The sequence below is a fragment of the Schistocerca piceifrons genome, chromosome 8, assembly GCF_021461385.2.
Source record: "Schistocerca piceifrons isolate TAMUIC-IGC-003096 chromosome 8, iqSchPice1.1, whole genome shotgun sequence".
Classification (NCBI taxonomy): Eukaryota; Metazoa; Arthropoda; class Insecta; order Orthoptera; family Acrididae; genus Schistocerca; species Schistocerca piceifrons.
Window position 1 is genome coordinate 339,128,233 of NC_060145.1, and position 13,168 is coordinate 339,141,400.

A 13,168-nucleotide genomic window follows, 5' to 3' on the forward strand; every position below is an offset into this window, starting at 1 on the left:
GTACGGCGTAGATCTGCCGATCTGCATATTTCAGAATGCATTCACCCACGCCACACAGGCTCTGTCCCAGGTTTTATGGTGTGGGGGTCCCATAGTTACTACTCGCTGCAGATTTTGTGTTCCTGCGTGAAAAATTAACCAGTACCAGCTGCATTTCACAGGCTGTTATCCCCATGCTACTGTACTTTGTTCGACAGGAAGGTGGTGTGCTTTTTCAGCAGCCTGTCTGCATATGGTTGCTCCAACGCAAGGTGCTCTTCTTGGGCTGCTACAACAACTGCCCTGAGCAGTGGGATCACCAATCCCAAATGGGACATGTTGAAGATCTTACTTTTTCTCCAGCGACTGTAAGAACCATTGCTGAGTTGCACCAAAAGACCCAAGATGCTTGAAAGGCACATGATGCATCTGTAGTGTCATCATGGACCATTGGGGTTAATATCACGTCTGCCTCTGGCCACGCTAGTACTGACACGACAACATTGCCAAGCATGGCTACTCTGGTGCCTTGAAAGAATGGAACGGTGTTTTCTCCAGTGATGAGAGTAGGTTCCCCCTGTAAGCGAGTGATGGACGTGCACGTGAACGGCGCAGCTGAACTGAGCTGACTATTTCAGAAGGCATTCGCCCAAGACACACAGGCTCCATCCCAGGTTTTATGGTGTGGAGATCCATCAGTTACGACTCGCGATCACATTTGGTGTTCCTGCATGGAAAAGTAACCAGTACCAGCGTCATTTCACAGGCTGTTATACCCCTGCTACTAGAATTTGTTCGACAGGAACGTGATGTGCTTTTCCAGAAGCCTGCCTGGATACGGTTGCTGTAATGCGAGGTGCTCTCCTTGGGCTACAACAACTGCCCTGACCAGTGGGATCGCCACACTGGCTCGCCTTCACACATTCCTTTTTATATATTTTCTGCTAAAGCCCTTCTGGATTGTTAATTATTTTATATATGACATGTGAGTACTGCCTCTGTCTTTTATTGTTAGCCAGTACTTACACTTTTTATATAAAAAATGTCTTTGCCTACAAATTTTTAACTATGTTATAGGCCATTTTAATTGTTTTGATTCTGATGAAGGCACTCTTAGAAGTGTTGAAGCCTGGTCAACAAGACTAAAAATAATAGTGACCGAGGGCTCATTTGTTTCAATTTTAATTTAGAAACGGTGGCTGAACCAAGCAGCCATGTTTAAAACTTTGTCAATTGGGATATGTTGAAGACGGAGCTTACTTGTTCTGCAGGGACTGTAAGAACCATTGCTGAGTTGCACCAAGAGGCGCAAGATGCTTGGAACAATTTATCGTAGGATGCCAACTGGCTCCTTCACAATCAGTTTCATGCATTGCCGCCAGGTGGGTGGGGGAGGGGGGGGGAAGGGTGGGGGAGGGGGAAGGTTCTATGTATACTGATGCGATAGTTTGGCCACCCTTTACTGTGACCTGTGCATTTCATTTGGTCTGAATTTGTTACCGTATACTTTTACAATGACGTGTCACCTCAGTTGTCACTAAAATGACCTTGTCCTTGACGGTGATACATTTTTACTTCCCGGCAGTGTGAAGGTCCAAAGATAAAGTAATGGCAACGAGAGGATTCAATTGCTGAATTTATAGACATTAGAGGCAACGTTGAAGGTTGCTGGGTATTGTTTCTGAGATAAAGAATAGCAGAGATAATTATTAAAGGAATGGATCAGTCGTTAAAGGGTTACAACTGTTTGGACTGGACTGCAGGTATGGTTGACAGATGATGGGTACTACATCGTGTTGTGATTCTACTGGTGGTGACTGCGAGATGAGGTGGCGATGAGGCGGCGTGGCTTGGCTGCGCTCACTGCTGGTAGGCCTGGAAGTGGACGGGCGGCGCGCCGGGCTGCTGCGCGCTGTAGCCCACCGCCTTGGCGCGGGCGCCCGGGGGCAGCACGCCCAGGCCCGCCCCCGGAGGCAGCGCCCTCTGCTGGGCCGCCGCCTGGCCCTGCTCCTGCGCCTGCGCCTGCTGGTACGCGGCTGCCGATCCACCCTGCGGACATAAGACGCTGACGTTACTGCTGTTCACTCGCTGATTCTGGACCACATGCCTCTTATGGAGCTGCTTGTAAGCTCACTCACTGAAGACGCTGTTTAGTTGTCCTTCAATGTTGGAGACTATATTGTCTGCTTGTAAACTGAAAATCCCAGCATAATGCCACAGCTGCCGTCAGGACATCCAAAAACCAGTTTCCTGTCTATTTACAGACTGGGCTAGACAAAAATATGGAAACACCAAAAACACAACAAGTTACCCTCCCTAATATAGTGTAGGAAAACAATTGGCATTCAAAACACCTTCTAGTCGTCTCGGAACAAATACTGGGCCTGTGTGGTTTTCAAGGGAATATTATACCATTATTTCTGCAATAGTGGCAGGTTCAGGTATCAAACTTCCTGGCAGATTAAAACTGTGTACCAGGCCGAGAATCGAACTCGGGACCTTTTTCTTTCGCGTGCAAGTGCTCTCTCAACTGAGCTACCCAAGCACGACTCACGCCCCGTCCTCACACCTTTAATTCCGCCAGTACCTCGTCTCCTACCTTCCAAACTTGACAGAAGCTCTCCTGCGAACCTTGCTGAACTAGCACTTCTGGAAGAAAGGATATTGCGGAAACAAAGGCTTAGCCACAGCCTGGGGGATGTTTCCAGAATGAGATTTTCACTCTGCAGCGGAGTGTGCGCTGATATGAAACGAGATACTGGCAGAAGTAAAGCTGTGAGGAGGGGGCGTGAGTTGTGCTTGGGTAGCTCAGGTGGTAGAGCACTTGCCCGCGAAATGCAGTCCCGAGTTCGAGTCTCGGCCCGGTACACAGTTTTAATCTGCCAGGAAGTTTCATATCAGCGCACACTCGAGTGAAAATTTCATTCTTGAAACATGCCCCAGGCTGTGGCTAAGCCATGTCTCCGCAGTATCCTTTCTTTCAGGAGTGCTACTTCTGCAAGGTTCGCAGGAGAGCTTCCGTGAAGTTTGGAAGGTAGGAGGCGAGATAATGGCGAAATTAAAGCTGTGAGGACGGGGCGTGAGTCATGCTTGGTTAGCTCAGTTGGTAGAGCACTTGCCCGCGAAAGGCAGAGGTCCCGAGTTCGAGTCTCGGCCCGGTACACAGTTTTAATCCGTCAGTAAGTTTCATATCAGCGCACACTCCGCTGTAGGGTGAAAATTTCATTCTAGGTTTAGGTATCGTTGACAGAGGTGGCTAGCGATCACTCATCCTTCTCCAAAGTAGACCACAAAAGCTCAAGAATGTCACTGTAATGCCGCGACTCTTTTATGCAAGTTATATACTCCTCAGGTGACAGTTTGGTGTAAGCACAGTATTATGTAGCTACGACTATCGAGTTTTATGGATCTGAGGATGACAACACATACTTCCGAAACTAGTAATCCAGTAACTGTGTTTATGTAGCGACATTGGCAAATAAATGGGTTTTGAAAAGAAGACTGCAATATAGTATTGAGATCTGGTGACCGATGTGCCCAGGGGGTTGCAACAGTTCATCCTCGTGCTTGTAGAACCAACCCCCAAGATGCGAGCTCTGAAAAGAGGCCCTGTCGTCTTGGAACACAGCATCAGCGTTGGGAAACACATAATAGTCACGTAATGCATGGCAGTAATGCGACGTTGCAGAGTAATCGTGGGGCCCATGGCATACCACGATATGGCTGCACACGTCATATCCGAGCCCCTGCCCTATCTCTCTATTGGGGTGTAAACTTGGCTAGAAGTCGGAAACACAATGAAACGAGACTCATCCGCGTTCCATAAAATTTCGGGCGAAATGCGGGATATCTGCAACTCCCTGCCACGATATTCCGGCGCAGAGTCTCCTGGCCATCTTCAGGTGAATAGTGACGGAAATGCACTGAACTCCAGCATGTAAGCTTCGCGCACCATATTTTCCTGTTATGGACCTTTGCACCACTGACGTGTGGCTTTGTAATTCCGGCCTATCCAGCAATTCCCTGTTTACGGAGGTTCCTTTCTTTCTGCTGCTGACAGGGTTGGGGAGTACGAAATTCAGTTCAGCAATGACTTTGCGACCTTTACAGCGGTCGTCCTATCATTTTCCATCACAGTCCTCTGTCACAATCACTCAAAGCACGCTCTTATCCACGTTCTGGCTTGGTGGATGATGCCTTTCCGCTTCCCTCGTATAGAGTATAAATTTTCGATACGGTACCTCTTGAAACACCAAACACTTCTGCTCCCTTGTTACGGAAGCACCCACCATGCGAGAACCAACAATTGGCCCACATTCGAATTCACTTAGCTTCCACATTATGCACTCACGACTACACGTAAGACTGTTCTGGCGCCGACTTGCATCGTATTAAGTACACTGCACAGATGCCGTTCGTGGTCAGGTACAACAGCATAAATTGAAATCATAGCTAGCATCTGCATTTGTACTCAAGTACGCATTTCTCGCAGTGTTTCCATATTTTTCTCCATCCCCTATAGATTCTGTTCAAATGCATTTCTTGCATTAGTTGTACAAGGTTATTCAGAAGTATCTGCGGAGTGTCAGAAGATAACTGTGTGAAAATCACAAGACATATAATAACAGAATTATCAGTTATCAGTGTATAGAGCGTCTCTCCAAGTTTCCAACTCACATTACAAGTGTTAAATGCGGACAACATTTGTGACGTGGTAAAGATTAATAAGTGCGAGTAAGCCACTGGAGTCGCTGCTGCTGCCATCTAGGAATCTACAACTACAGCAGGCTGCTTTCAAAATCTGTTATTGGGTTTCCTATCTGCAGACTCGTACTAATTCATTGCGGCAATATATTTTTTCTGCATGTTCTTAAACACTTATCCCCCTAGTGGCACGGTGTAGAACTACGACAAAAAGCTTTCTATGAATCGAAGCTCGAAGAGATGCTCTATCCACCGATAGGTGTCCTTCTGATGTACGTCTTAAAGTTTTGGCATAGTCGTCTCCTGAAACCCTCGAGGTACATACAAATAACCTTTCATTACATACTGTGTTCCATTTAGTAGAAAATATGACTCACACGATGTGTCTGCGTGCTACGTTGCCATTAATTCAAAAGGCGCACTCCAGAAGAGCCCGTATAATCTAGTGGAGCAACCTATAGCTGCTCTTGTGACGTGTTTTATGTCTCTTTTCTGCATTCGCTGTTTTACTAATAATGTGGGATATTTTCTGTCTTCGCGACTGTAATATAAGTTTTATTTATGTCAGAAGCGTTTCGCTTTATTTTAAAGCAGCCTCGGTGATCACTGTAAGAACTGTCGCTTTTATTAGGTATCCTTTTGGTGAGATCATTAACGTTCATATATTTTAACCTACCATTATTATTGTTGTTTTCGCTCCTACATCACTCGCAAACGTTCTGCTACACACAGGTGTTCGACTTACATCAGATTACCCATCACTGACTTATCATTAACTATAACTTTTTGTTTTGTAAATACCCATTCATCAAATGGCTCTGAGCGCTATGGGACTTAACTACTGAGGTCATCAGTCCCATAGAACGTAGAACTACTTAAACCTAACTAACCTAAGGACATCACACACATCCATGCCCGAGGCAGGATTCGAACCTGCGACCGTAGCGGTCACGCGGTTCCAAACTGACGCGCTTAGAACCGCACGGCCACACCGGCCGGCCCCATTCATCCCGTGAACTTTATTTTTATCGCATGGAATGTGATCGTCTTTCTTTCGTTTTGCGTCTGATATTCCTTTGTGAGCTTTTATGAGCACGCACACATGCTCGCGCTTGCGCGCTCCCACACACACACGCACACACGCACGCGCGCGCGCGCCCACACACACACACACACACACACACACACACACACACACACACACACACACACACACGAAAGTCACATCACCCCCTGTCTACATTGGGGTCTTCACCGAAAATAGGTAACGTTTACAACCACCCGAATTTAAAACAGCTCACATGCCCTCTTGGTTAGGGAATAAAAGCAAGAAGGACAACGAAGTCAGCTGTTGGAATACTGCGAACAAAAAGGAAGTGCCGATCTGGCTGCATTCCTGCAACTTCTCTTACAGCAATCATGCCGGAGAAGTGTCCTAAACGAGGGCATGTTGTTGCTGCTTGTGTATACTTACTCCGTTTTCCCCGTCAAAGTGAAACGTGAAGTCCCTGTATGACCAGATTTTACGTAAAATTAGCAAGCAGCTTTACAACAAAATTATGCTTACAATACCCAAAATACGGTGTATGTGCAAGATATCTCAATAGAAGTCAGGCATCTTGGCAGTTACGAGTGAAGACAGAAGAGGGGGAAATTAATGTTCTTGCTGCAGTTGCAGTTGATCCGCTCGTTAGCTCCCGCGCAATCGCACGAAGACGTGGCATCAGTCAGGCTAGTGTCCCACGCATTCTGCATCGATATAGGTTCCGTCCCTATCTCTCTCCATCAAGAGCTGCATAGAAACGAATATGAAAATTAATTTCTGTACATTGGAATTAAGACAGGATACTCCAGATGTATCTTCTGTTTTTGTGTCTGCTGTTCCTTCATTGAACCTTCTGCCAGGCACTTTATTGTGAATAGCAGAGTAATCACATAGATCTAGATGTAATGTATATTGTTTAGTGATGAGGCCACTTTTACCATTCATGGCCTGGCAAACAGCGAAACATGCACTGCTGGTCGGTTGACAATCCCCGTTGGCTTCGTCCTGTGTGACTTCAGCGTTCAAGGAGTGTAAACGTGTGGTATGGGAGAGTGAACCATCAGCACACAAGCCCGGTTTTCATAGACGGAACAGGCATCCGTTTCGCAGCCTCCTGATAGACAATCTTACACTGTTACTAGAAAACGTTGTGCTGCAGATCAGGAGGAATTTATGATACCAACATGATGGCTCTCGAGCCCATAATGCACTATGTACTACAGCATGTCTTCACGAATTTTTTTTCCAAATCGTTGTATTGGACGTGGATGATCTGTCCATTTGCCGGATTTTACGCATGTAGACTTTTCTGTGGGGAAAACTGAAAGACGCTGTCAAGGACATGTCAGCAACACCCGATGATGCTCAATTATGTATTAATGCAGCCCGCTTGGACATCTCGGATGAAACGCTAGCCAAGTATGCACTACTGGTTCCACACCAGACTGGAAGCGTGAATTGCAGCTGCCGGTGGCCATTCTGAACGCCACCTGTGATAGTCAATTGTCTCGTTACCGGTGAGGATCCGCATAACTAGTGTATGCACTTGTGTCGTTCTTCAGTGTGTGGTACCACAGGTATTGCACAAGTGTCGGTGTAGGAACCTTTCAAAATACGATATCTCGTAACGGACTCGCACCAGTCTCCTGCAACAAACACCCCTGACAGTCTAATTTACCCTATTTTTATTTCGTTAATGTCAATACAATTGTTACATTTAAAAAAGTACATCCTTGCACAAAAAATTCAATTTATAAGTGTTATTAAAGTCTATTGATTCGCTAACAATACGAGCCCCTGACTGCCAAATCTTTCTGTGAAGATCACATATCAATAGCACTTTCCATTTCTGCACAATTTCGGTGCAAGTTTTAGTCATTCACCCTGTTTATACACTTCAAAATCAAAGTGAATTAACCTAAGCAATTGAAAAATTATTGTGTAATGAAATTCATGATTTCCAATTACGATTTAATCATGCAAATAATGTCGAAGAGTAGGGCATCTCCACATGTACTTCACTGTAACAGTGCCATTTTCAAAATGCAAAAATAATAACGTGATTAAATAGCGATACGTTACTTCTTTAGTGATACACTAACGTTTTCATTCATTTACATTGCATTTGATGATTGCAAAATAAAAATTTTGAAAGCAGAGAGGTTTCTGACACCAGTTACAGGTTAGAAACTGCGCACTTTGACAGAATGTGCAAAGCAAGTTACCAGTGTCAAAACAGTAATTCACAAACCTCTTATTCACTCCACAGCGCAGTACTTCGCGTTTGGGGATTGAACGACAGCAATGGGGTGGATCGAGTGACAATCTCATGAAAGTGGCGAAATGGTCTGAGCAAAGATTGGGAATTTGTATGAGTAGTTGAGCGCCCGACAAACCAAACATCATCATCATCATCATCGAGTGACAATCGGTGCGCGTGGAAGTTTGAAAGTAGTGAAGTACTTGAAGAAGCTCATAACTGCGTGCTATCGGAATTATGGCCCAAATATTCGTGCGGGATCAATTTATGGAGCAATGCTTCCTTATCAGCTAGTTACCAGTGAAAACGACAGTTTTTCTGCATCAGGAAGTTGTAGTCTTGCGTTGCACAATATTAAGAGACTGTGGCGTGTGCAGGTTGCTTCGTACCTGTATGTACTGCGGCCCCGCTGGGATGGAGAGCGGCTGCGCCTGCGGCGGCGGCGTCGGCGTCGGGATCTTCACCACGATGTCGGTGGGCTCCCGCGTCACCTGAGCCTTGAAGCCCTGCAACAGAAAGGCACCGCGGACGTCACCCAGGTGTCAGAGATTCCAGTCGCCAGATGATGGTGTGCGTTTCAGCTTTCTGCGTCTGTCCCAGATATGTCACTGCCGTGTCTGTGCTTCTTATTATTACACAAAGATACGATGGACCAATGTTTCCCAACCAGAGGGTAATTACACGCTAGGAATGGGAAGTGAAGGTGGGGGAAGGAGGAGAAATGACATTTTCTGAGGAATAAAAAGTGTTCGGATAATGGTTCAGCAACTAAAAAAAGATTATTTTAAAAATATCGAGCAAGTGCGTGAACGACTCAGTACCAACTGAATTATGTACGCTTGAAGAAGAAAAATAAAAAAAAGAAAGAAACGACGCACCACGAAGGAATTATCCCAACAGGACGGAAATCGGTAGATATTATGTACATGTACAAAGAAACGAGCGATTACAACTTTAGAAAAGTGACATGCCATCCCAGACCACCATTCGACGATATCGGCCCATATGGCGGACGACAGTCAGATTGGTATACCAGCGCTGTCGGCGATGTCTCCAGACACGCTATCGCTGGTCAATTCGAAGAGGAGTCATCACTGAAGACAATTCTACACCTGTCAATGGGATTATATGCCGAATGTGCCCGATATCACTGCAAATGAGCTTGTTGATGTACAGAGGTCAACGGTAGTCACCGTAAGGGGCGCCGTGAGCTCAGCCCCCTTTCCATGAGCCGCCTGTTAATAGTCCTTGTAGTGACTGAAGCACCAGTTGCACGTCGGATCAATGATAATGGTGTATCCGGAGCTCTGAGTGACTCTCTGACAATTGGTCGATTGTTTGGCTGTAGTTCAACCGCTTCCTCCTCGACGCTGTGTTCGGCCCTGGTGCAAATATTCCTGCCAATATCGTTGAACGCTGGCATCACTCCAATTCAAATATGGAGTGATTCGCCGTCTACCCGACCGACTTCTTTGAGACCGATTACACTTCCCCTGTCAAATGCTGACATCTGCGTATATTGTTCATCGCGTGTCCAACTGAGTACACGGAATGATATTGGCATGAATGGGCATTGGCTGAGAGAAGGAGGAGACGGGGGGTGTAAAACGTGTAGAGGAAAACTTAGGCATGTGCACATTAAATAAGTTCAAATAGAATACAGAATGAAGGGTACAGTAGTACAGTCTTCGGATTAAAGACCACAACGGTCAAACTCTATCCAAGGAAGCATGATTATACAGGATGGCAGAAAAATCAAAAGTTTGATGCTTGCAATGAAAAAGTTATTCAATAAAAGACATCTACTTACATCAGATACTGACTTTATGAAAGTGAAACGTGGAGCCTCAGAAGTCAAGAGAACAGCAAACTGGAACCGTTTGAACATGTTGCTACCGAATACGGCTAAAAGTTAAATGAATATATAAAGTACCAAATATGTGAAGTACCAACTTCTCTTACCCAATGTCTTAATACTTTCAAGACATTGGGTAAGAGAAGGGATCTATGGAAGACCCATACCGGAAGAGAAAAAGTTAGTGGGGCATTTTCCAAGATATATAGGAACTGCATCCACGATAGGCATCCAGGAATAGCTAATTTGGAGATGGAAGGTTTGGCAGAGGAAAAAGCAGTAGACGAACAGCGAGACGAAAATATGCAAAACAGGCAATAGAAGATGTTGGACGTAACAGGTATGTGTATAAGTAAAATTAGCACAAGGTAGGAGAAGATGGAACATAACACCAGACAAGTCGAAAGACTGATAACTGAATAACAAAAAGCTACGGTTGGTAGATGATGCAACGTTTACTTAAGGAACAACAGCACATAAGTTTCCCGAAAGGCTGTATAAGCAGGCTGTTATCAACAGCGAAACATAGAAATACTCCCTGCTGAGACAGCTATAATATTATGTGTTCAGTATTTTCGGAAATCGTAGTGACGGGCCAGGAAATGGACTGAAGACTTGTCACCCATGCCCCATTCGCCGGAGTGACAGTTCTCTCCGTCCTATACAACAGCTTATACTTTACCACCAGGCGCCGAGGCAAACGGTAGTGTGCTCATGCTGGAACAGGTATACTAGGCGTTCCGAGAAGCCACACAGGGACAGCTTATGTGAAATGTTTTCCTCACTCATGAGGGTGTTTTCCGGATTAAAATCCGACATAAAGAAAGAAGGATGTCGTTAAGTCACAAACACCTGTAGGCACTTGAGTGAATCAGAGACACAGCTGTTACAAGCAAGCAGTTTATTGTTAGGCGGCTGCTTTCTTGACAACCCAGGAATGTAGACAAGTACTTGAAGCAATTCGCAGGGGAGATCGCAGTCGGCACTTGTTCCTGCCACAGCAAGAAAGTGTCACACGCCACTCGCCGCAATTTCTGAAATTTTCACCCTGCACGAATGCTGGAAGAGGCATGCTCAAGAAACTTTGGTCAGTTACTGAACGGGACCACAAATTTAGCGTACCGAAGTCAAATCTGGTACGGCGAAAAATTCAGCGTCCTACATGAGAGACTGAGGGATACGAGTAACAAAACTACGAAACAGGAGCAGGTAGAGTAGATTCTTTCAGGCAGTTGGTAGTCAGGCAGAAGCACAGTGAAGAGACAGTTATGTAGATTTTCAATCACCATCAGTCACTGTCAAATCGTAAAACATGCATGCATTCATGCAGTCATATCGTTAAACATGCACTTTGCGGTGACAACAGTCATGACATAGCGAACGTAAACCGATGGCGTAGTACCGTGTGCACAACGTATGGAAGGGCATTCCATCGGCGGAGGTGTCTTTTGTGCTCATTTCAGTTATGCGAAAATAATTAGGGAATTCAGTATTCCGAGATCCACAGTCTCAAGAATGCGCCATGCCAATTTTTAGGAATTACCTCTCACCACAATAGCCGACGGCCTACACTTCGAAGAGCAGCGTCGTTTGAGTAGAATCATCAATGTTACCGGAAAAGCAACACTGAGTTAAATAAGCACTAAAGTCAATGTGGGACGTATGACGAAGGTATCCGGTAGGACAGTGCGGCGATCTCTGGCCTTAATGAGCTATGGCAGCAGACGATCGACGCGTGTGTCTTTGCTAATACCATGACATCGCCTGCAACGCCTTTCCTGGGTTCGTGATCATGTTGCTTGGATCCTAGACGACTGGAAAACAGTGCCCTGGTCAGATGAGTCTCGATTACAGTTCGTAAGAGCGAATGAGTTCTAGTGTGGCGCAGAGGCCACGAAGCCATGGACCCATATTGTCAACAAGGCACTTTGCAAGCTAGTGATGACTCCACAATGACGTGGGCTGTGATTACGTGGAACGGACTGGATCCTATGGTCTAACAGAAGCGATCACTCACTGGAAATTATTATGTGTGGCTACTGGAGAGCATATACAATCATTCATGGACTTCATGTTGCCAAACAACGATGGGATTTTTATGGGTAACACAGTTGTTCGCGAATGGTTTGAAGAACATTTTAGGCAATTCGAGAGAATGTTTTTGCCACTCAGATCACCCGGCACTGATCCCATCGAGCATTTATGGGACATAATCGAGAGGTCAGTTCGAGCACCAAATCCTGCCCCAGCAACACTTTCGTAATTATAGACGGTTACAGAGTCAGCATGAGGATCCTTTACCAACCCATCACATCGCTGCCTCTCCTCACTCATACCGCTCTTCCAGACAACCTACACCATTCAAAAACTCCAACAATCCTTTGGTTTCCCGTATAATTTCCAATCCCCATACGCTGTCGCACCACTACCTACGCGTCCCACCATTTTGAAACTTATACGCCTTCTCTTACAAACTTCAACCATCTCCCCCTTCCAGATCATGATCTTCGCCCCGACTTTATTCATTCTACTAACTTTAAATCTACCCCACCGGTTCCACTTCATTAGGGCTACCTCCCCCTCTCAACCTCATATTTTCTCCCTTCCTTTTTCCCCTTCCACCCTTCTTTCCCCACCCGATTTTACCTCTTCAGGTTTTAGCTTCACCAATATCTACTTCCTCCCCCCCCCCCCCCCCCGTCTTGTATCGCAACTGCCACTTCTATCCCAGTGTTGCATCCTTACATCACCACCCTCAACGATCCATCGATCCATCTCTTTCCCTTCAACAACGGAGTACATATCCCAGGGTAGGGGGTAGGTCCTGTTTTAGGGCCAGTGAAGCGCTTCTTTTGGACGTCAGTGTTTTGTACCATGTTCCAAAAGTCTTTAAAGGTTCTCTTATTGTGTTTCGTTTTTGCCTTTTACTATTATTGTTGTTAACTAAAAGTGAAAGAAATTATATCTCTTATATATAAAAACACCCATTTTAATTTTCCCTTTACAATTTTTGAAATCTATTGTAAATATCTCACCGTCCTGTTAGTGTTTTTTCTTCTCATTCAGTTTTCTTGGCAATTGGCTGAAGAGCGGCTTGACTGTACGGCTGCCCATGTTGGGCAAGAGTGGATGAAAGAACAACAAAGGAGAAAAAAGCTGGAGTATCAGTCTTTCGGCTCTCTCTGAAGGTGTCTGAACGATATACAGCCGAAATATTAGAAGAAGAGGCGGAATTTGTGCACCTGCAGCGCAGAAATTTAATGTAGCAATAATTGCACCACCCAAACACGAAGGTGTACACTCCATCTTAACGACTGGAACTACT

At 45.4% G+C, this 13,168-nt stretch overlaps 1 protein-coding gene across 1 annotated transcript in view; it reads right to left on the minus strand.

The window, feature by feature from the left end:
• Positions 1-1,372: 1,372 nt before the first annotated feature.
• Positions 1,373-13,168, minus strand: part of LOC124711212 (general transcriptional corepressor CYC8) — a 68,607-nt gene continuing 56,811 nt past the window's right edge. Inside the window, exons 5-6 of the mRNA XM_047241160.1 lie at positions 8,378-8,494; positions 1,373-2,028 (exon numbers count right to left, since the gene is read on the minus strand). Of these exons, the coding sequence (XP_047097116.1) occupies positions 1,840-2,028; positions 8,378-8,494 (306 nt within the window). The 3' untranslated portion in view covers positions 1,373-1,839. The remainder of the gene's footprint in view (positions 2,029-8,377; positions 8,495-13,168) is intronic.